General features: G+C 43.7%; 1 protein-coding gene across 1 annotated transcript; it reads right to left on the bottom strand.

Annotated features, from left to right (window-relative positions):
* Nucleotides 1–22,811: 22,811 nt before the first annotated feature.
* Nucleotides 22,812–23,418, bottom strand: LOC123042835 (uncharacterized). The gene has a single exon (XM_044465212.1). The coding sequence runs from the start codon at nt 23,328–23,330 to the stop codon at nt 22,953–22,955; it is 378 nt and encodes a 125-aa protein (XP_044321147.1). The 5' UTR covers nt 23,331–23,418; the 3' UTR covers nt 22,812–22,952.
* Nucleotides 23,419–23,797: the final 379 nt, after the last annotated feature.

The following is a 23,797-nucleotide window of genomic DNA, read 5'->3' as shown; positions in this document are numbered from 1 at the left end:
GAAAACCCCCTGCGTTTTTCATGAATTAACCCGCAGCACACACTTAAGTCATAATCGAACCGTTATTTCACATTTTTACGGAAACCCCCCTGACGTATTAGATAATTCACCTGTCGATCATATATAAGTCAAACAAATGTTTTTCTAAATTATTCATATATTTTAAACCGTAACTCCGATTTTAACATGTTATATATGAAAATTGATTAGAAAAATATGTAGAATCTGAATATGATGTTATTTTGTTTGTTAAATATTTTTTAAATATTATTTTGGAAGATATTTAAGTCAAACAAATATTTTTCTTAATTATCCATATCTATTAAACCGTAACTCCGATTTTAACATGTTATATATGAAATTTGAATAGAAAAATATGTAGAATTTGAATATGATGTTATTTTTACCTATTAAATGTTTTAAAAATATTATTTTAAAAGCAAACTTGTAACCTATAGGGCGCGTCTGTTTTTCTTTCGTACCACGACGATCTGGATTGCAAATAAACAACCACTAAAATCATAAAGAGACGAAAGAAAACATCGATAACCATACATGAGCACCTCTGAAAAAACTGGCAGGGGAAAAACAACATTCAAACACACTTTGGTTTGTGTGAACACTGAGGCCACTAAGGGTGAGAAGGAGGATAAGCGGCAACATAAAAATGATGCCTCGCTAAAATAAAGTGCATGAACATATTATGGTTATTGGGTTAAGAGTGTGTGTTATTTTTTTCTCCCGTTGCAACGCACGGGCTCTTTTGCTAGTATATATATATATATATATATATATATATATATATATATATATATATATATATATATATATATATATATATACACACACACACCAAGGATGATGTACTTGAACTTTATTTCTTTCTAACTAACAAAACAGTCAACCAAGACACAACAACACATGGCCAGTCCAACCAGCGAAGGGCACAAACTAAGTTAACTAGATAACGCTCCGCGCGTTGCTGCGGAACATTTGCTCTAAAATACCCATCAAAAGATGTGCATAAAGTAAATGTAAATAAAATAAAATATTAATAAACAATTTTATGGGTCATTCGTCATATTTGTTTTTGGCCTAAAATTTGAACACCACATGATGAAAAATTGCTTGTTGTCCGTTCTGAAAATTGAATCAATGGAAATTAAATTAAATAAGTGTGATTTGGTCAAACAGGTTGCTTTTGTGTTATATTTGATAATTTGACTGACCTTGTGGACCAATAGTTATGAAAAGATTGCAATATGCAAGCTAGTTTAAATCAGTACTCACCATCCAGTCATATTTCTTCGTGTGTATCCCTAACCATTGCTAGAAATACATTTCGGCCTGCAAGAAGTTCTCCTTTTAGATTATCAACATTGAAGATTAGTATAAAGCTAAAAGGATTCAAGTGTAGCAACAGTATATGTAGGAACCAAGAATAAAAAGATAGACCCAGTGAACTTGAAGGATACACCAGAAAGACAAAAGAAATCAATTAAGGGAAAGCGGCACCAACTAACGTACCAACGATCCAATCAAATTAGCTGATGGGTTAAGGAAAAGTGGAAAAATCCAAAGGTAGAAGGATGAGTAGTAGGGGCGTGGGCATCGTTGGTTGCATTACCTGGCCGGCGTCTCCACCTTCCTGACCGAAAGGAAAGGCAGCACGGGACTGTTGTGCACCTGATCAGATCCTACTCGATACAACCAATTCCCCAACAGAGAGAGAGGAGGACGACCACCGCCATCTCGACCTTGCTACAGGGCACCAGACCGATTCACACCGAGCCACAGTCGGGGAGAGCCTACAGAGCCCGGCGGACGCGCTGAAGACCGGAGGTCGAAGCAGAGGACCAGATCACACGCGGAGATCGCTTCCTTTCTTTTCTGGCCGCCGCGCTGTACGGTTGCCAAGGGCATAGATTGGTCCTTTATGAGAGATGGAAGATGGTTGGGCTTCTTTTCTTTAGAATGAGACGATTGGGCTTCGTTTTTCTATTTGTGAATCGGACGATTCAGCTTCGCTCCGTAGTGACGAAAGAAAAAAGCTTCGGTCCGTAGTTTAATTATGGAAACAGAGGGACGACGTCACACATCAAACGTTGACAGAAATTGGTTAAAAGGAGAAATTTGCTGATGTGGCATATTGCTGATGCGGACAACGTGCATGGTGAGAGAATAGGAAATAATGGGGAGCAACTTCTTAAGAATGGCAGATTTGTGTGCTTGGCTACTATCTATCCAATGGATGACATCGCTGAAGCTGCAGCTCTCCTATCTATCCAATGAATGGCGTGAGAGCAACTTCTATCCAATTTGAAGATCCAGGCAGCAGCAGCACATGCAGCGTCACAGATTTTCCTTTTCTTTCATGCTTTCCTGTCAATTATGAAGGATAAAAAAAATTATGCAGGAAAAATGAATCAAACGATAGAAGAAAAGAAAACAAAAATGGAGATGCGAGGTATTGATCACCGTGCCTCTATCCCACATAGATTAGCACTCTACCAATTGAGCTACATCCCCATTCATATGCAATACATTAATTTTTGGTATCGATATTAATTATTTAATTACTTGTGATTAAGAAAAATACTATTGGTCTTTATCCCAAGAAAAAGCACGAGTTTATTTTAATCCATTGATTAGTTAAACGCCAACACGCCCTGATTTTACATGGTTTGTTTGGATACACACACAAAACAGTCGATTTCTTCCTAACAAACAAACCAGTTAACCGAATACATATCCATCACAGACAACCGCCACCCCCTTCCGCTCCCTCCCTCGCCACAGTTGGGTGAAAGCTGCGGGTGTGGTGGCTTGGCTGCTCAGCAACGGCCACTGGTGGGATGCTACGGCTGCGGCGGTGGCGTGCTTCGGTTCGGCAGATCCACCCGGTGAGATGTGACGGGTGGCAGCCCCAGCTCTCGTTATGGTGTTGCGATTCAGGTGGGTTTGCCCGCATCCGTTGGCCGTCGATGCTGCATGGAGCTCGATCTTCTATCAGACAATAATCTGCGGTGGCTCCGTGGCGGTACGACTGGGCAGGCGTCAGATCCGGTCGGTCTCGCGGCATCTGGCCCGTCGACATTGCCCGATGGCGAGATGAGGCTCATGGTGGCTCTCAGGTGTTGCTGACATGCTCGCTTCCTGGGAGTTGTGTGGGCTAGAGGATGTGCGGTGTGTTGGGGTGTCTGGTGTGGTGTTGGGTTGTGCTCTAGGCGAAAGGTTGTCAGGCTCTTGCCAGTTGATGTTGCCGATGTCGTGGACATCGTTTGACCCCCTCGGAGGCGCCGCCATGGATTCAATCCAATGCACACCCTCAGATCAAGTTCTTCGGGTGAAAGGCTATGGCCGGCTCAGGTCGGGCGATGGTGTCGACATTATCACTTCCATCTTCTGGACATCGTTCTGAAGCCTTTTGGATTATGTTCGTGCTCCATGCGGTAGACGCTCACGGAATTGCGGTCAGCAGGTGCCCGACCAACAATGAGTTCGTGTTGTGTCCAATTTTGGCAACGATGAAGGCCAGCAGTGCGCCACTTGTCGCAACCTGCGTGCTTTCCTTTCGTCGTAGATTTGTTTTTCCAAACGTTTTATCTCTTTAACCAAAATCACAAACGGTTTTCATCGTTGATTTCTTGCGGGGAGATCATCAAAACTATATCCATTGTTAATAGGTTTCAGTGTTCTTTTTCATGTAAGAAAAGAAACCAAATAAAAACCAAAACAAAAAACCTAGAAGCCAAAAAAGAAAATAAAGAAAAAACCGTAATCAGAAAAAGACCAAAACCGAAGAAAAAAATGATACCCAAAAGCACAGTTGTGCTTTTTCATTTAGTTTTTAGGAAAGCACAACAGTGCATTTCTCTTTCCAGGAAACACATGTTGTGTTTTTTTCCTTTTAAGAAAGCACGGGTTGTGCTTCCCCTTTGTTTGGGAAACACAGACTATGCTTCACCTTTTTCTAGGGGCGAACAGTTGTGCCTCTCGTAGAAACACATGTTGTGCTTCTCGCAGAAGCACTTGAAAAAAGTGAAAACCGCCAAAACTTAGGAAAAAAAGCAAATGGTGAAAAGTAGAAAAATGCAAAAAAACAAAAACAATAAAAAATCGGGTGTGTACAGCGCGTGACAAGTGCCAACGAAAAAACAAAAGGAAAACAGGGATGAGCAATGTGAACACTGCTTTAGAGTCCACTTGCTTTTTTTAGGTAAGCGGAATCCACTTGTTGGGCTATCTCTTCTTTAGTTGGCGATATTGGGCCTGCCCTCTGGTTTCAGGGGAATCATGTACCCAGGAATCAACCCATGCACGGCGACATAACCTTTTTTTTTTTATCTTCTTGTTGGCAAATGATTTAATTCTGCGTGCCAAAAAATAAATATGACTTAATTTCGCAAGAGAGAAGAACGAGAAAAATAAATATGGAGATGCTAGGAATCGAACCATGTGCCTCTATTCGGCATTGATTAGCACTCTACCAATTGAGCCACATCCCCTTTCGAACGTGCTACATTAATTCATGCAATTAATATTAATTAACGATTGCAATTAAGAAAAATACTGGTCGTAAATATATAGCCCAAGAAAAGCGTGAGTTTGTTTCCATGGAGTGATAAACTTAGTTAAACGGCCACTCGCCCCATATTGCACCTCGTTTCTTCAGATTTGCCGATGTTCCTCAGCGAGCGAGTTAAGCACTGTGTCGTTTGTTCATGCATGCGTGAAAACATATTCCCAGCCTCCCTCTGCATTAGGATAATGCATGCGGGCATATATTATTAATTTTCTTAGGTTATGAATTTAGTCCTAGTATGATAAGCATCCAAGAGGGATATAATAAAAACTTTTATATAAAGAGCGTTGAATAATATGAGAAGTTTGATTCCTTGCATATTGTTTTGAGATATAAAGATGATGATATTAGAGTCATACTAGTGAGTAATTATGGATTGGTAGAAATACTTGTGTTAAAGTTTGTGATTCCGGTAGCATGCACGTATAGGGAATCGTTATGTGATGAAGCAGGAGCATTATTTATTTATTGATTGTCTTCCTATGAGTGGCAGTCGGGGACGAGCGATGGTCTTTATCTACCAATCTATCCCCCTATGAGCATGCGTGTATTAATTTGTTTCGATAGGTAATAGACTTTTACAATAAGTATATGAGATATTTATTAGTAATATTGAGTCCATGGATTATACGCACTCTCACCCTTCCACCATTGCTAGCCTCTCTAGTACCGCGCAACTTTCGTCGCTGCATTACACCCACCATATACCCTTCCTCAAAACAGCCACCATACCTACCAATTATGACATTTCCATAGCCATTCCAAGATATATTGCCATGCAAGTTCCACAGCTCCGTTTATTATGACACGCATAAGCATTGTCATATTATTCTCATATGCATGAGGCATTCATATAGAGTCATATTTTGTTGTAAAATCGAGTTGTAATTGTTGAGTTGTAAGTACATAAAAATGTGATGATCATTATTAGAGCATTGCCCCATATGAGAAAAGGATGATGGAAGCTATGATTTCCTCACAAGTTGGGATGAGTCTCTGGGCTTTGCAAAAAATAAAAAAAAAGCCAAAGAAGCCCAAATAAAAAAAAGAGAAAAATTGGCCAAAGAGCCCAAAATAAGAAAATGAGAGAAAACAGAGAAGGGACAATGTTACTATTCTTTTTCCATACTTGTTCTTCAAAGTACCACCATGATCTTCATGATAGAGAGTCTTCAATTTGTCTTCTTCATATAGTAGTGGGATTTTTCATTATAGAACTTGGCTTGCATATCCTAATTAATGATGGGCTTCCTCAAATTGCCCTAGGTCTTCGTGAGCATGCTAGTTGGATGCACACCCACTTAGTTTATTTTTGAGATTTTATAGAATTATAGCTCTAGTGCATCCGTTGCATGGCAATCCCTACTCACTCACATTCATATCTATTAATGGGCATCTCCATAGCCCATTAATACGCCTAGTTGACGTGAGACTTTCTCCTTCTTTCTGTCTCCGCAACCACCATATTCTATTCCACTTATAGTGCTATATCCATGGCTCATGCTCATGTATTGCGTGAAAGTTGAAAAAGTTTGAGAACATCAAAAGTATGAAACAATTGCTTGGCATGTCATCGGGGTTGTGCATGATGTAATATTCTGTGTGATGAAGATGGAGCATAGCCAGACTATATGATTCTGTAGGGATAACTTTCATTGGCAATGTTATTCTGAGAAGACATGATTACTTTATTAGTATGCTTGAAGTATTATTGTTTTTATGTCAATATTAAATTTTTATTTTGAATCTTATGGATCTGAATATTCATGCCACAATAAAGAAGATTACATGAATAAATATGTTAGGTAGCATTACACATCAATAATTATGTTTTTATCATATACCTACTTGAGACGAGCAGGAATTAAGCTTGGGGATGCCTGATACGTCTGTATAATTTTTATCATATACCAATGTATGTATAATTTTTTATTGTTCCATGCTATTATATTATCTGTTTTGGATGTTTTAGATGCAATAATATGCTATTTATCATATACCAATGTATGTATAATTTTTGATTGTTCCATGCTATTATATTATCTGTTTTGGATGTTTTAGATGCAATAATATGCTATTTATAATATTTTTGGGACTACTTTATTAACCTAGAGCCCAGTGCCAGTTTCTGTTTTTTTCCTTGTTTTTGAGTTTTACATAAAAGGAATATCAAATGGAGTCCAAACGGAATAAAACTTTCGTGATGATTTTTCTTGGACCAGAAGACACTCGTAGGACTTGGAGATGAAGTCAAAGGAGTCCCGAGGCGACAACAATCCTCACGGGCGCGCCCTATGGGGGGGGGGCGCTCCTGGCTTGTGGGTCCCTCGGAGGTCCTCCAACCCTAATCTTTGGCCTATAAATCTAGAAAAATTCCCAAACGATCGGAAGCGTCCACCAAAATACTATTCTGCTGCCGTAACCTTCTGCACCCATGAGATCCCATCTTGGGGCCTTTTTCAGCAATCTACCGAAGGAGGATTCGATCACGAAGGTCTTCTACATCAACTATATTGCCCTTCTGTTAAAGCGTGAGTAGTTTACCACAAATCTGATGCAAATATGCCGTAGAGGCAATAATAAAATGGTTATTATTATATTTCCTTAATCATGATAAAGGTTTATTATTCATGTTAGAATTGTATTGACCGGAAACTTAAATACATGTGTGGATACATAAACAAATACTGTATCCCTAGTGAGCCTCTACTAGACTAGCTAATTGATCATCCTAACCATAGACATAAGTTATCATTTGATAAGGGGATCATGTCATTAGGAGAATGATGTGATGGACAAGACCCATCTGTTAGCTTAGCATACGATCGTTTAGTTTATTGCTACTGCTTCCTTAAGGTAAAATACATGTTCCTTCGACCATAAGATCATGCAACTCCCGGATTGTTGGAAATATGCCCTAGAGGCAATAATAAAAGCATTATTATTATATTTCCTTGTTCATGATAATTGTCTTTATTCATGCTATAATAGTGTTATCCGGAAATCGTAATACATGTGTGAATAACAGACACCGACATGTCCCTAGTGAGCCTCTAGTTGACTAGCTCGTTGATCAACAGATAGTCATGGTTTCCTGACTATGGACACTGGATGTCATTGATAACGAGATCACATCATTGGGAGAATGATGTGATGGACAAGACCCAATCCTAAACATAGCACAAGATCGTATAGTTCGTTTGCTAGAGTTTTCCAACGTCAAGTATCTTTTCCTTAGACCATGAGATCGTGTAACTCCCGGATACCGTAGGAGTGCTTTGGGTATGCCAAACGTCACAACGTAACTGGGTGACTATAAAGGTAGACTATGGGTATCTCCAAAAGTGTCTGTTGGGTGACATGGATCAAGACTGGGATTTGTCACTCCGTATGACGGAGAGGTATCACTGGGCCCACTCGGTAATGCATCATCATAATGAGCTCAGAGTGACCAAGTGTCTGGTCACGGGATCATGCATTGCGGTACGAGTAAAGTGACTTGCCGGTAACGAGATTGAACGAGGTATTGGGATACCGACGATCGAATCTCGGGCAAGTAACATATCGATAGACAAAGGGAATAGCGTACGGGATTGATTAAATCCTCGACATCGTGGTTCATCCGATGAGATCATCGTGGAGCATGTGGGAGCCAACATGGGTATCCAGATCCCGCTGTTGGTTATTGACCGGAGAGTCGTCTCGGTCATGTCTGCTTGTCTCCCGAACCCGTAGGGTCTACACACTTAAGGTTCGGTGACGCTAGGGTTATGAAGATATGTATATGCAGAAACCCGAATGTTGTTCGGAGTCCCGGATGAGATCCCGGACGTCACGAGGAGTTCCGGAATGGTCGGGAGGTAAAGAATTATATATAGGAAGTGCTATTTCGGGCATCGGGACAAGTTTCGGGGTTATCGGTATTGTACCGGGACCACCGGAAGGGTCCCGGAGGTCCACCGGGTGGGGCCACCTGTCCCGGGGGGCCACATGGGCTGTAGGGGGTGCGCCTTGGCCTAGATGGGCCAAGGGCACCAGCCCCTATAGGCCCATGCGCCTAGGTTTCCACCATGGAAGAGTCCATGTGGTGGAAGGCACCCCTAGGTGCCTTGGGGGGGAGGGAAACCTCCCCTTGGCCGCCGCCCCACCTAGTAGATGCCATCTACTAGGGCCGGCGCCCCCCCTGGAACCCCTATATATAGTGGGGGGAGAGGAGGGATTTCACACCAGCCCCTGGCGCCTCCACCTCCCCCCGTTACGTCTCTCCCTCGTAGTCTCGGCGAAGCCCTGCTGCTGTGACGCCCTGCATCCACCACCACGCCGTCGTGCTGCTGGATCTTCATCAACATCTCCTTCCCCTTGCTGGATCAAGAAGGAGGAGACGTCTCCCGTCCCATACGTGTGTTGAACGCGGAGGTGCCGTCCGTTCGGCGCTGGTCATCGGTGATTTGGATCACGTCGAGTACGACTACATCATCACCGTTCTTTTGAACGCTTCCGTGCGCGATCTACAAAGGTATGTAGATGCATCTAATCACTCGTTGCTAGATGAACTCCTAGATGATCTTGGTGAAACGAGTAGGAAAATTTTTGTTTTCTGCAACGTTCCCCAACAGTGGCATCATGAGCTAGGTCTATGCGTAGTTCTTCTTGCGCGAGTAGAACACAATTTGTTGTGGGCGTAGATTTGTCAACTTTCTTGCCGTTACTAGTCCTTTCTTGCTTCAGCGGTATTGTGGGATGAAGCGGCCCGGACCAACCTTACACGTACGCTTACGTGAGACCGGTTCCACCGACTAACATGCACTAGTTGCATAAGGTGGCTGGCGGGTGTCTGTCTCTCCTACTTTAGTTGGAGCGGAATCGATGAACAGGGTCCTTATGAAGGGTAAATAGAAGTTGACAAATCACGTTGTGGCTTTAACGTAGGTAAGAAAACGTTCTTGCTAGAACCCTAATTCAGCCACGTAAAACTTGCAACAACAATTAGAGGACGTCTAACTTGTTTTTGCAGCAAGTGGTTTGTGATATGATATGGCCAAAGTTGTGATGAATGATGAATGATCTATATGTGATGTATGAGATGTTCATGCTATTGTAATAGGAATCACGACTTGCATGTCGATGAGTATGACAACCGGCAGGAGCCATAGGAGTTGTCTTTATGCTTTTATATGACCTGCGTGTCATCAAGAAACGCCATGTAAATTACTTTACTTTATTGCTAAACGCGTTAGCCATAGTAGTAGAAGTAATAGTTGGCGAGCAACTTCATGGAGACACGATGATGGAGATCATGGTGTCAAGCCGGTGACAAGATGATCATGGAGCCCCAAGATGGAGATCAAAGGAGCTATGTGATATTGGCCATATCATGTCACGTTAATTATTTGATTGCATGTGATGTTTATCATGTTTTGCATCTTGTTTACTTAGAACGACGGTAGTAAATAAGATGATCCCTCACAATAAATTCAAGAAGTGTTCCCCCTAACTGTGCACCGTTGCGACAGTTCGCTGTTTCAAAACACCACGTGATGATCGGGTGTTTTATTCAGACGTTCACATACAACGGGTGTAAGACAGATTTACACATGCAAACACTTAGGTTAACTTGACGAGCCTAGCATGTACAGACATGGCCTCGGAACACGGAAGACCGAATGGTCGAGCATGAGTCGTATAGAAGATACGATCAACATGAAGATGTTCACCGATGTTGACTAGTCCGTCTCACGTGATGATCGGACACGGTCTAGTTTAACTCGGATCATGTAATACTTAGATGACTAGAGGGATGTCTAATCTAAGTGGGAGTTCACTAATAATTTGATTAGTTGAACTTAATTATCATGAACTTAGTCTAAATATTTTACAATATGTCTTGTAGATCAAATGGCCAACGTAGTCCTCAACTTCAACGCGTTCCTAGAGAAAACCAAGCTGAAAGACGATGGCAGCAACTATACGGACTGGGTCCGGAACCTGAGGATCATCCTCATAGCTGCCAAGAAAGATTATGTCCTACAAGCACCGCTTGGTGACGCACCCGTTCTCCCTGCAGAACAAGACGTTATGAACGCTTGGCAGGCACGTTTCGATGACTACTCCCTCGTTCAGTGCGGCATGCTTTACAGCCTAGAGCCGAGGCTCCAAAAGCGTTTTGAGAGACATGGAGCATATGAGATGTTCGAAGAGCTGAAAATGGTTTTCCAAGCTCATGCCCGGGTCGAGAGATATGAAGTCTCCGACAAATTCTTCAGCTGTAAGATGGAGGAAAACAGTTCTGTCAGTGAGCACATACTCACTATGTCTGGGTTGCATAACCGCTTGACTCAGCTGGGAGTTAATCTCTCGGATGATGCGGTCATTGACAGAATCCTCCAGTCGCTTCCACCAAGCTACAAGAGCTTTGTGATGAACTTCAATATGCAGGGGATGGAAAAGACCATTCCTGAAGTATTTGCTATGCTGAAATCAGCAGAGGTAGAAGTCAGGAAGGAACATCAAGTGTTGATGGTCAATAAAACCACTAAGTTCAAGAAAGGCAAGGGTAAAAAGAACTTCAAGAAGGACGGCAAGGAGGTTGCCCCGCCCGGCAAGCAAGCTGCCGGGAAGAAGCCAAAGAATGGACCCAAGCCCGAGACTCAGTGCTTTTATTGCAAGGGAAGCGGTCACTGGAAGCGGAACTGCCCTAAGTACTTAGCGGATAAGAAGGCCGGCAAAACAAAAGGTATATGTGATATACATGTAATTGATGTGTACCTTACTAGTGCCCGTAGTAGCTCCTGGGTATTTGATACCGGTGCAGTTGCTCACATTTGTAACTCAAAGCAGGGGCTGCGGAATAAGCGGAAACTGGCAAAGGACGAGGTGACGATGCGCGTCGGGAATGGTTCCAAGGTCAATGTGATCGCCGTCGGCACGCTACCTCTGCATCTCCCTTCGGGATTAGTTTTAAACCTTAATAATTGTTATTTAGTGCCAGCTTTGAGCATGAACATTGTATCAGGATCTCGTTTAATTCGAGATGGCTACTCTTTTAAATCTGAGAATAATGGTTGTTCCATTTTTATGAGAGATATGTTTTATGGTCATGCTCCTATGGTGAATGGTTTATTCTTTATGAATCTCGAACGTGATGCTACACATGTTCATAATGTGAGTGCCAAAAGAAGTAAGGTTGATAATGATAGTCCCACATACCTGTGGCACTGCCGCCTTGGTCACATAGGTGTCAAACGCATGAAGAAGCTCCATGCTGATGGAGTTTTAGAGTCTCTTGATTATGAATCATTTGACACATGCGAACCATGCCTTATGGGTAAAATGACCAAGACTCCGTTCTCAGGAACAATGGAGCGAGCAACCGACTTATTGGAAATCATACATACGGATGTGTGCGGTCCAATGAGTGTTGAGGCTCGCGGTGGCTATCGTTATGTTCTCACCCTCACTGATGATTTAAGTAGGTATGGGTATATCTACTTAATGAAACACAAGTCTGAAACCTTTGAAAAGTTCAAGGAATTTCAGAGTGAGGTTGAAAATCAACGTGACAGGAAAATCAAGTTTCTACGATCAGATCGTGGAGGAGAATACTTGAGTCACGAGTTTGGGGCACACTTAAGAAAATGTGGAATAGTTTCACAACTCACGCCGCCTGGAACACCTCAGCGTAATGTTGTGTCCGAACGTCGTAATCGCACTCTGTTAGATATGGTGCGATCTATGATGTCTCTTACCGATTTACCGCTTTCTTTTTGGGGCTATTCTTTAGAGACTGCCGCATTCACTTTAAATAGGGCTCCGTCGAAATCCGTTGAGACGACACCGTATGAATTATGGTTTGGGAAGAAACCTAAGCTGTCGTTTCTAAAAGTTTGGGGATGCGATGCTTATGTCAAGAAACTTCAACCTGAAAAGCTCGAACCCAAGTCGGAAAAATGCGTCTTCATAGGATACCCAAAAGAAACTATTGGGTACACCTTCTACCTCAGATCCGAAGGCAAGATCTTTGTTGCCAAGAATGGGTCCTTTCTGGAGAAAGAGTTTCTCTCGAAAGAAGTAAGTGGGAGGAAAGTAGAGCTTGATGAAGTATTACCTCTTGAACCGGGAAATGGCGCAACTCAAGAAAATGTTCCTGAGGTGCCTGCACCGACTAGAGAGGAAGTTAATGATCAAGATACTTCTGATCAAGCCCCTACTGAAATTCGAAGGTCCACAAGGACACGTTCCGCACCAGAGTGGTACGGCAACCCTATCTTGGAAATCATGCTGTTAGACAACGGTGAACCTTCGAACTATGAAGAAGCGATGGCGGGCCCGGATTCCGACAAATGGCTAGAAGCCATGAAATCCGAGATAGGATCCATGTATGAAAACGAAGTATGGACTTTGACTGACTTGCCCATTGAGCGGCGAGCCATAGAAAATAAATGGATCTTTAAGAAGAAGACATACGCGGATGGTAATGTGACCATCTATAAAGCTCGGCTTGTCGCTAAGGGTTATCGACAAGTTCAAGGGGTTGACTACGATGAGACTTTCTCACCGGTAGCAAAGCTGAAGTCCGTCCGAATCATGTTAGCAATTGCCGCATTCTACGATTATGAAATATGGCAAATGGACGTCAAAACGGCATTCCTTAATGGTTTCCTTAAGGAAGAATTGTATATGATGCAGCCGGAAGGTTTTGTCGATCCTAAGAATGCTGACAAGGTGTGCAAGCTCCAACGCTCGATTTATGGGTTGTTGCAAGCATCTCGGAGTTGGAACATTCGCTTTGATGAGATGATCAAAGCGTTTGGGTTTACACAGACTTATGGAGAAGCCTGCGTTTACAAGAAAGTGAGTGGGAGCTCTGTAGCATTTCTCATATTATATGTAGATGACATACTGTTGATGGGAAATGATATAGAACTCTTGGACAGCATCAAGGCCTACTTGAATAAAAGTTTTTCAATGAAGGAACTTGGAGAAGCTCCTTATATATTAGGCATCAAAATCTATAGAGATAGATCGAGATGCCTCATAGGTCTTTCACAAAGCACATACCTTGATAAGATATTGAAGAAGTTCAATATGGATCAATCCAAGAAGGGGTTCTTGCCTGTGTTACAAGGTGTGAAATTGAGCTCAGCTCAATGTCCGACCACGGCAGAAGATATAGAAGAGATGAGCGTCATCCCCTATGCCTCAGCCATAGGTTCTATTATGTATGCCATGCTGTGTACCAGACCTGATGTTAACCTTGCCGTAAGTTTGGTAGGAAGGTACCAAAGTAATCCCGGCAAGGAACACTGGACAGCGGTCAAGAATATCCTGAAGTACCTGAAAAGGACTAAGGAAATGTTTCTCGTTTATGGAGGTGACGAAGAGCTCGTCGTAAAGGGTTACGTCGACGCAAGCTTCGACATAGATCTGGATGACTCTAAGTCACAAACCGGATACGTGTATATTTTGAATGGTGGGGCAGTAAGCTGGTGCAGTTGCAAGCAAAGCGTCGTGGCGGGATCTACATGTGAAGCGGAGTACATGGCAGCCTCGGAGGCAGCACATGAAGCAATATGGGTGAAGGAGTTCATCACCGACCTAGGAGTCATACCCAATGCGTCGGGGCCAATCAAGCTCTTCTGTGACAACACTGGAGCTATTGCACTTGCCAAGGAGCCCAGGTTTCACAAGAAGACAAGGCACATCAAGCGTCGCTTCAACTCCATTCGTGAAAATGTTCAAGATGGAGACATAGAGATTTGTAAAGTACATACGGACCTGAATGTAGCAGATCCGTTGACTAAACCTCTCCCTAGAGCAAAACATGATCAACACCAGAATTCCATGGGTGTTCGATTCATCACAATGTAACTAGATTATTGACTCTAGTGCAAGTGGGAGACTGTTGGAAATATGCCCTAGAGGCAATAATAAAAGCATTATTATTATATTTCCTTGTTCATGATAATTGTCTTTATTCATGCTATAATTGTGTTATCCGGAAATCGTAATACATGTGTGAATAACAGACACCGACATGTCCCTAGTGAGCCTCTAGTTGACTAGCTCGTTGATCAACAGATAGTCATGGTTTCCTGACTATGGACACTGGATGTCATTGATAACGAGATCACATCATTGGGAGAATGATGTGATGGACAAGACCCAATCCTAAACATAGCACAAGATCGTATAGTTCGTTTGCTAGAGTTTTCCAATGTCAAGTATCTTTTCCTTAGACCATGAGATCGTGTAACTCCCGGATACCATAGGAGTGCTTTGGGTATGCCAAACGTCACAACGTAACTGGGTGACTATAAAGGTAGACTACGGGTATCTCCAAAAGTGTCTGTTGGGTGACATGGATCAAGACTGGGATTTGTCACTCCGTATGACGGAGAGGTATCACTGGGCCCACTCGGTAATGCATCATCATAATGAGCTCAGAGTGACCAAGTGTCTGGTCACGGGATCATGCATTGCGGTACGAGTAAAGTGACTTGCCGGTAACGAGATTGAACGAGGTATTGGGATACCGACGATCGAATCTCGGGCAAGTAACATATCGATAGACAAAGGGAATAGCGTACGGGATTGATTAAATCCTCGACATCGTGGTTCATCCGATGAGATCATCGTGGAGCATGTGGGAGCCAACATGGGTATCCAGATCCCGCTGTTGGTTATTGACCGGAGAGTCGTCTCAGTCATGTCTGCTTGTTTCCCGAACCCGTAGGGTCTACACACTTAAGGTTCGGTGACGCTAGGGTTATGAAGATTTGTATATGCAGAAACCCGAATGTTGTTCGGAGTCCCGGATGAGATCCCGGACGTCACGAGGAGTTCCGGAATGGTCCGGAGGTAAAGAATTATATATAGGAAGTGCTATTTCGGGCATCGGGACAAGTTTCGGGGTTATCGGTATTGTACCGGGACCACCGGAAGGGTCCCGGAGGTCCACCGGGTGGGGCCACCTGTCCCGGGGGGCCACATGGGCTGTAGGGGGTGCGCCTTGGCCTAGATGGGCCAAGGGCACCAGCCCCTATAGGCCCATGCGCCTAGGGTTTCCACCATGGAAGAGTCCATGTGGTGGAAGGCACCCCTAGGTGCCTTGGGGGGGAGGGAAACCTCCCCTTGGCCGCCGCCCCCCCTAGTAGATGCCATCTACTAGGGCCGGCGCCCCCCTGGCACCCCTATATATAGTGGGGGGGAGAGGAGGGATTTCACACCAGCCCCTGGCGCCTCCACCTCCCCCCGTTACGTCTCTCCCTCGTAGTCTCGGCGAAGCCCTGCTGCTGTGACGCCCTGCAGCCACCACCACGCCGTCGTGCTGCTGGATCTTCATCAACCTCTCCTTCCCCTTGCTGGATCAAGAAGGAGGAGACGTCTCCCGTCCCGTACATGTGTTGAACGCGGAGGTGCCGTCCGTTCGGCGCTGGTCATCGGTGATTTGGATCACGTCGAGTACGACTACATCATCACCGTTCTTTTGAACGCTTCCGTGCGCGATCTACAAAGGTATGTAGATGCATCTAATCACTCGTTGCTAGATGAACTCCTAGATGATCTTGGTGAAACAAGTAGGAAATTTTTTGTTTTCTGCAACGTTCCCCAACACGGATACCGGAGGAATACCTTGTGTGCTATCAAACGTCACAACACTAGTAGAAAAAGGGCCTAATCTGAAGCACATTAGTCCCAGTTTGTAACAAAACCGACACTAATGTGACCATTAGTGCCGGTTCCAACGGCTAGGGGGGCGGAGCTCATTAGTACCGGTTCGTGGCAAACCATTAGCACCGGTTCGTGCCACGAACCGGTACTAAAGAGAGTGGTGGTAGGATGTTGTCAAACTAGGGCCCCTCCAGCACCTTTAGTACCTGTTCGTGCCACGAACCGGTACTAAGGGTCATCCTACATATAAACCCTTCATCCAGCTCGCTCTGTTCTTCCCCATTTCTCCTCTGCTCCCTGTTCTTCCTCTCTTCCCCCTCGAGCTCATCACACATTTTTCCCAAATTTTGTCAAGATTTGAAGGCCCCCATCCATTCAAGTGATCATAAAGGTTAGCAACTTTGTCCTTTCATCTCTCATTGCTAGATTAGCTCTGGCAATGCTTTATATAGTGATTAATTTGTGGGTTTTAGTAATTTGGGAGGAATTATATGTGGTATTTTATTTGATTTATATGCAATTTGAGCTTAAAATAACTATTAGTTTGCATATGTAGGTGTGGTTTACTTAGTGCCTTCCCGTCTCCGTCGTAACCACCGCCGATCGTCCGCACCGACCCGTCGCCGGCCCCACCTTGTGGTGAGCCTCTTGTTCTTATTTTTTTATATAAAAAAATCATGTTTGTGTGATTTAAATATATAGTTACTTCTATAATTATCTTACCCATACGTTGTTTGTTATACATAGTGCCATGGTTTTGATATCCGTCCATGTCGGCCCTCGTTCGTGTTATGATTCGGATGTGGTATATTCTCTTTTAAAACTATTTGTTGCATTTTCGTGTTTATGACAAATTATGCCCATCAAGTTGACATAGATATTTTTATCTAGGAGGTATGTGAACCGGAAATTCCAACCGACCCTATTGTCGAGAGGTTAAATTTAGTCGAAAGAGAAAACGAGTATTTGAAAGAAGAATTGAAAAGAATTGAGGGGGAGAATATGGAATTGGAGTTGCATGTTGCCGATGTCGTCGATGATCACAAGATCAAAATGGAGAAAATGCGGTTGAAGATTAGAAAGATTAGAAAATATGACATTGATAGTGAGGCTTGGTATCATTATGCTGTTGGATCAATTGTTACCTTAGTTGCGATCTTGATCGCATTTGTTTTTGCATTTAAATGCTTTAGCTAGAGAATTATTTGTATGTTGCATTTAAGTGTTTTATGAACTTGTATTAATTTGTTCTATTCGATGGTGTGTAATGAAGATGCACCGGCAATGAATGTACGATGACTGATGCTCTCCCCAGTTCATTGATGGCGTGCATAATTTTCTGATTGCGGCTCAGGCAAACAAGCGAGCGGATGGTTTTATGCCTTATCCATGTGCTGGCTATAAGAATGATCACAATTACTCTAACTAAAGATCCATTCACGTCCACCTGTTTGAGTCCGGTTTCATGCCCCACTATAATGTTTGGACCAAGAACGGAGAAAGAGGGGTAATGATGGAAGACAATGAAGAAGAAGAGGACGACGATAGCTATCCTGGCCATGGGTTCCCTGAATATGATGATACATAAATGGGGGAAGAAGCTAAGCCGGCAATGCGGGAAGAAGCTGAAGCAGAGGCATTAGATGAGCCCGTTGATAATGTAGGTCGGGCCATTGCCGATGCAAAGAGAAACTGCGCAAGTGAAAAGGAGAAGAAGAAGTTGCAGCACATGTTAGAGGATCACAACAAATTGTTGTACCCGAATCGCGAAGATGAGAATAAAAAGCTGGGCACCACACTAGAATTGCTGCAATGGAAGGCAGAGAATGGTGTATCTGACAAGGGATTTAGAAAGTTACTGGTAATGATAAAGAACATGCTTCCAAAGGACTACGAATTGCCAGAGAGTACGTACGAAGCAAAGAAGGTTGTCTGCCCTCTAGGGTTAGAGGTGCAGAACATACATCCAAGCCCTAATGACTGCATCCTCTTTCGCGGTGAGTACGAGGATTTGAACGCGTGCCCGATATGTGCTGCATTGTGCTATAAGATCATCCGCGATGACCCTGGTGATGTCGAGGGCGAGCACCCCAGGAAGAAGATTCCTGCCAAGGTGATGTGCTATGCTCCTATAATACCACGGTTGAAACGTTTGTTCGAAAACAAAGAGCATGCCAAGGCGATGCGATGGCACAGAGAAGACCGTAAGAAAGACGGAAAGTTGAGAGTACCCGCTGACGGGTCGCGGTGGAGAATAATCGTGAGAAAGTACATGGAGGAGTTTGCAGGTGACCTAAGGAACATATGGTTTGGTCTAAGTGCAGATGGTGTTAATCCTTTTGGGGAGCAAAGTAGCAACCATAGCACGTGGCCTGTGACTCTATGTTTGTATAACCTTCCTCCTTGGTTGAGCATGAAGCGGAAGTCCATTATGATGCCAGTGCTCATCCAAGGCCCTAAGCAACCCGGCAAAGACATTGATGTGTAGCTAAGGCCATTAGTTGAAGAACTATTACAGATGTGGAATGGAAAAGGTGTACGTGCATGGGATGAGCACAAACAGGAAGAATTTGACATAAAGGTGTTGCTGTTCATGACCGTTATTTATTGGCCAGCTCAGTAACCTTTCAGGACAGACAAACAAGGGATACCGCGGATGCACGCACTATTTGGATCATATCGACAGTATATATTTGGATAGTTGTAGGAAGAATGTGTACCTGGGACATCGTCGATTTCTTCCAAGCAGGCATCCCGTAAGAAAGAAAGGCAAGAATTTCAAAGGTGAGGCGGATCACCGGACGAAGCCTCGCCACCATACTGGTGCTGATGTACATGATATGGTCAAGGATTTGAAGGTAATCTTTGGAAAGGGTCCTGACGGACAACCTGTTCCGAAGGACGCTAACGGATGCGCTCCCATGTGGAAGAAGAAATCTATATTTTTGGACCTGCCCTATTGGAAAGACCTAGATGTCCGCTCCGCAACCGACGTGATGCACGTGAAAAAGATTCTTTGCGTGACCCTGCTTGGCTTCTTGGGCGTGTATGGGAAGACAAAAGATACACTAGAGGCACAGGAGGATCAGCAACGTATGCACGGAAAAAACGGCATACATCAGGGTCATGCCAACTATGCTCTTACCAAAGAAGAGAAGGAAATCCTCTTTGAATGCCTGCTCAGTCTGAAGGTACCTTCTGCCTTCTCTTCGAATATAAAGGAATAATAAATATGGCAGAGAAAAAGTTCTAGAACCTAAAGTCTCATGACTACCACGTGATTATGACGCAACTGCTTCCGTTTGTATTGATGGGGCTTTTACCGGAAAACGTTCGATTAGCCATTGTGAAGCTATGTGCATTTCTCAATGCAATCTCTCAGAAGGTAATCGATCCAGAAATCATACCAAGGTTACAGAATGATTTCGTGCAATGTCTTGTCAGTTTCGAGTTGGTGTTCCCACCATCCTTCTTCAACATCGTGACGCAAATCCTAGTTCACCTATGCGAAGAGATTAACGTTATTGGTCCTGTATTTCTACACAATATGTTCCCCTTTGATAGGTTCATGGGAGTCTTGAAGAAATATGTTCATAACAGTGCTAGGCCAGAAGGAAGCATCACGAAGGTCCATGAAAATGAGAAGGTCATTGAGTTTTGTATTGACTTTATTCCTGACCTTAAGCCGATTGGTGTTCCTGAATCGCGGCATAAGGGCAGACTGGATGGAAAAGGCACGCTAGGAGGGGATCAAATAATATGTATGGACGGGCATTCTCTCACTAAAGCACACTACACAGTTCTACAGAATTCCGCCTTGGTGGCTCCGTATATGGAGGAACACAAGAATTTTCTACACTACAAATACCCGGAGCAGTCTGACGACTGGATTACACGTGAACAAACGGGGACTTTCGCCGGTTGGTTGCAGACACATGCCATGCATGATGGCGATATTGAAGATGACCTGTACTTGCTGTCCCAGTTACCATCTTCGAATATAATGACTTTCAAAGCGTACGACATAAATGGGAATACATTTTACACGAGCGCCCAAGATAAGAAGAGCACCAACCAAAATAGTGGTGTCCGCTTTGATGCAACAACCAACACGGGAAAGGAAACATATTATGGTTACATAGAGGACATGTGGGAACTTAACTATGGAGGTGGTTTGAAGGTCTCTTTGTTTCGGTCCACTCGAAGACCCAGCCCAGCGCCCAGGTCTGATTTCCCCGGCCACCATATACACAGCTAGAATAAGAACCGTGGAGACTCCCGCGGTGGCGGCATTGCTCTAGTATTGTCTCCGGTCATGCCGATGAGGTTCCGACTTCAACGACATAGCGATGACTGCACACACGCCAACGACGACTCCGTCGAGCTCTTGTCACCTCTGGCTAAACTTACCAGGATGAGTACGTTGATCTCAAACTAGGTAAATGCCCACGCGTTGCTACGGGCGATAAGAAAGGTAGATGAAACAAATAAATGATTCAAACACAATTTCACATCGTAGATCTATCATGTAACAATCCAGTTTTAGCAATTTCATTGATTAACCAATGCTCTGAGCTTATGAAAAATTCTAAACATGAACTAACACATGTAGCTTTTGAATATGCACAATCTTAGTTGCATCTACCAAGCCGTTGCTGGTCCCGTGCACTAGTACTGCTACAAAATATTTCCAACTCTGATCATGATTTAATTCTATCACAATGTGGCTACTCGACACTTAGTCAACAAATGGCTTCCTTCTATTGGAAAAATATTACTTCTACACTTCAACGGTGGATGTTGAGCCCGAAAACCTAATACACTCAATTAGTAAGGTAACTGTGGTTGAATGACTGTTGTCGCCTTCTATGTTGGTGCACGAGCCAGTGGCCGTGTTAGCACAGCCCTGAAAGAGTGATGGGAGCCACCGGCGGAGGGCTGGCTCAAACTCAACGTGGACGGGGCTTTCGTTGAATAGGCCGAGAATGGAGGCGCAAGTATGGTATTATGGGATAGCGCTGGCCACATTAATCTTCAGGTCTTGTAGACACATCTTCACATGCGATGATGCATTCGTGGCCAAGTTGGCAGCAAGCAGAGAGGGTGTCGTGCTTGCTCTGTAATGGGGCTTACTACCCTTTATCTTAGAAAGGATTGTTCGGAGGTGGCGAGGACGATTAATCGAATCACCACAAATAGATCATGTGGCCTTGTTTAGGAGCTAAAGGCCTTGGTCAGAGGAGAGAGAGGGAGGTGATAGTTAATTTAACAATGCGTAAAACTTCTGTAAGTCATGAACTTACTAGGACCGGCCAAGTTGATGTGAAGACCACAGATTGTGTCCGGCCCAGATGCGGTTGTAAACTTTGTGAACTGGATCGTGTTGATCCAGGTTAAGTTAATGGAAGCCCCTTTTCCCTGGCAAAAGAAACCTTTATTGTATTCTTGTGCATAGTAACACTTATTGATCCAAGTTTGTTACCTTTCGTGTTTTGTTTCACGTGAAATAATTTTTGTTTTGTCATGGAAAAACAGCATTATTTATTAGATCATAAAGTTATTACTATACATTCTGAATTTTCTTTTGTCATACTATTGGACTATTCAATTCTTAAAACGTTTATAAAAATGCGAGTTTCATAGACAACAAAAAATGAAAAAGCATGCAGCAAGACACACATTTGGTTCTGACATACTAGTTACTACCTATACTAAATAGAATGGCTTAGCACACTAAGTTACTATGTTGTTTACAATTTGGTTTTTCTCCTCTTTTTTATATCAATGTGATTGCTGTTGGTACCCATTTTGATGAATTGTTTGCAACTTTTTAATAGTTTTCTGCATTACTTTGTAGTGCTCATATGTAGAAATTCATTATTCTCTTGAAAGTTAAATCCAACGATATTTTACGTAAAAGAAACAAGTTTTCATTTGAGATGAAATTTTATGTTTCTATATATGTAAGGGGATGAATACATTGTGCCTATATCCAAATTACCCAAATTGTAATTTGTTAGTACATGCAAGCTGTTTGCAAAACATCTTAGTGCAGCGCGTGCAATTCATGTCGCGCTCATGTCAGCCGGCGCGGCGAAGCGCGCATATTGCTTCTAGTTCGCTTCCAAATCACATCAGTACACCCACGGATCTTCCCCACCATGTCACTCATGAGTAACTTATCAGCCCCGACCTGGTACACATAGAACAGAGAAGGGTGTTTCTGTTTGTAAAGAGGAACCATACCACGAAGTACAAAGCAAAGCTAAGTTGGTCCGCAAAACATCCCATAAACTGACTTCAAAACTGCCATTTCCTTTTTCTTATTTTATTTTCCTATTGGTGATTCAAAGTTATGTTTTCATTTTCAGCTACTATCAGCAGAACAGCATGAACTTTTTGGAGTAGTACACTACACGGTACGATGCAGTTGCAGCTAGCGTACGTCTCACTATTAGTTCAGAAGGCACGGACCAGGTCAAATTCAGTTTCAACTTTTATTTTCTCTTTGGCGCGCAACACATGGAACAGGTTAAATGCAAAGTTGCCACTTTGTTATTACTGCTGCCTGCTGGCCGGTGGTGTAGGATGCAAGACTACTGACGACGGCGAGAGGCGGAAGAGAACAAGCATATGGAAAAGAACAACCAACCAATCACCTCAAGATGGGACTCTACCTACTGGCACTGCCAAGCGCCTACTCGTCGTCGTCTCCGCCGCCGCCGAAGAGCACGGACCGGTAGTAGAGAAGGACGAGGACGAGGACCAGCATGAGCGCCACGCCGATGGCGGATTCCCCAATGTGGTGCACAGCGTCGGGCGAGCCGCCGAAGGCGAACACGTCATGGCCGCGGTAGGAGGATAGGAGGCTGATGAGGAGAAGGAGCCCGATAGGGAGGAGGAGTAGGCCCACGGGGCCGAGCAGCTCGGCGATGCCATTGGCGATGGCATCGGTTACCGGCGCACCCCCTTGACCCACGAAAAGCGGCCAGGCAACCAGCAGCCCCAACGCCATCGCCAGCAGCAGCCCGTGTGGCGCCCCTGGCGGGTCAGCGTAGTACTGCTCGTCCGCCATTGACACCTCCTTGTTCTCTTGCTAGCAGTCTTTGTCTCACCTGGCGACAATTGTGTGAGGCGTGGGGTCGTGGCCAGTGGGTAGAGTACTCAAGCATTTAGAGGGGTGGGAGCGCAGCGGAGCGGAGATAGGCATGTGATTTAATGGGGGAGGGGCGGATATCACATGAAGGAAAAAAGTGGTGGGGTAGTGGTAACGTATGGCTACTGAAAGTGGGCTCCAGGAAGGTTCCACGAAAGTTCAGACTAGTTTTGTTAGAACGTTTAGGTCAACTCTAGCCGATCCCCTATAGAAGTTTCTAGTCGATTAAAGTTTAGTGAAGTATATTTACACCGAAAACTTTTGGCTTTGCCTAGCCGATCCCCTAAATATAACAGAGTGTAGTTTTGTTTTCTTTAACTTACGCAGTTCTAGTTCACATTACAACTACATATAAACTGCACACATAGAAACTACACATATGTATG

Source organism: Triticum aestivum, chromosome 2B, assembly GCF_018294505.1.
Source record: "Triticum aestivum cultivar Chinese Spring chromosome 2B, IWGSC CS RefSeq v2.1, whole genome shotgun sequence".
Taxonomy (NCBI): Eukaryota; Viridiplantae; Streptophyta; class Magnoliopsida; order Poales; family Poaceae; genus Triticum; species Triticum aestivum.
The sequence above is the reverse complement of the archived record's forward strand: the minus strand, read 5'-3'. Positions and strand labels throughout refer to the sequence as shown.

Coding starts and splice junctions, on each gene's coding strand:
- LOC123042835 (XM_044465212.1), bottom strand. CDS start 23,330: ATGGCGGACGAGCAGTACTACGCTGACCCGCCAGGGGCGCCACACGGG.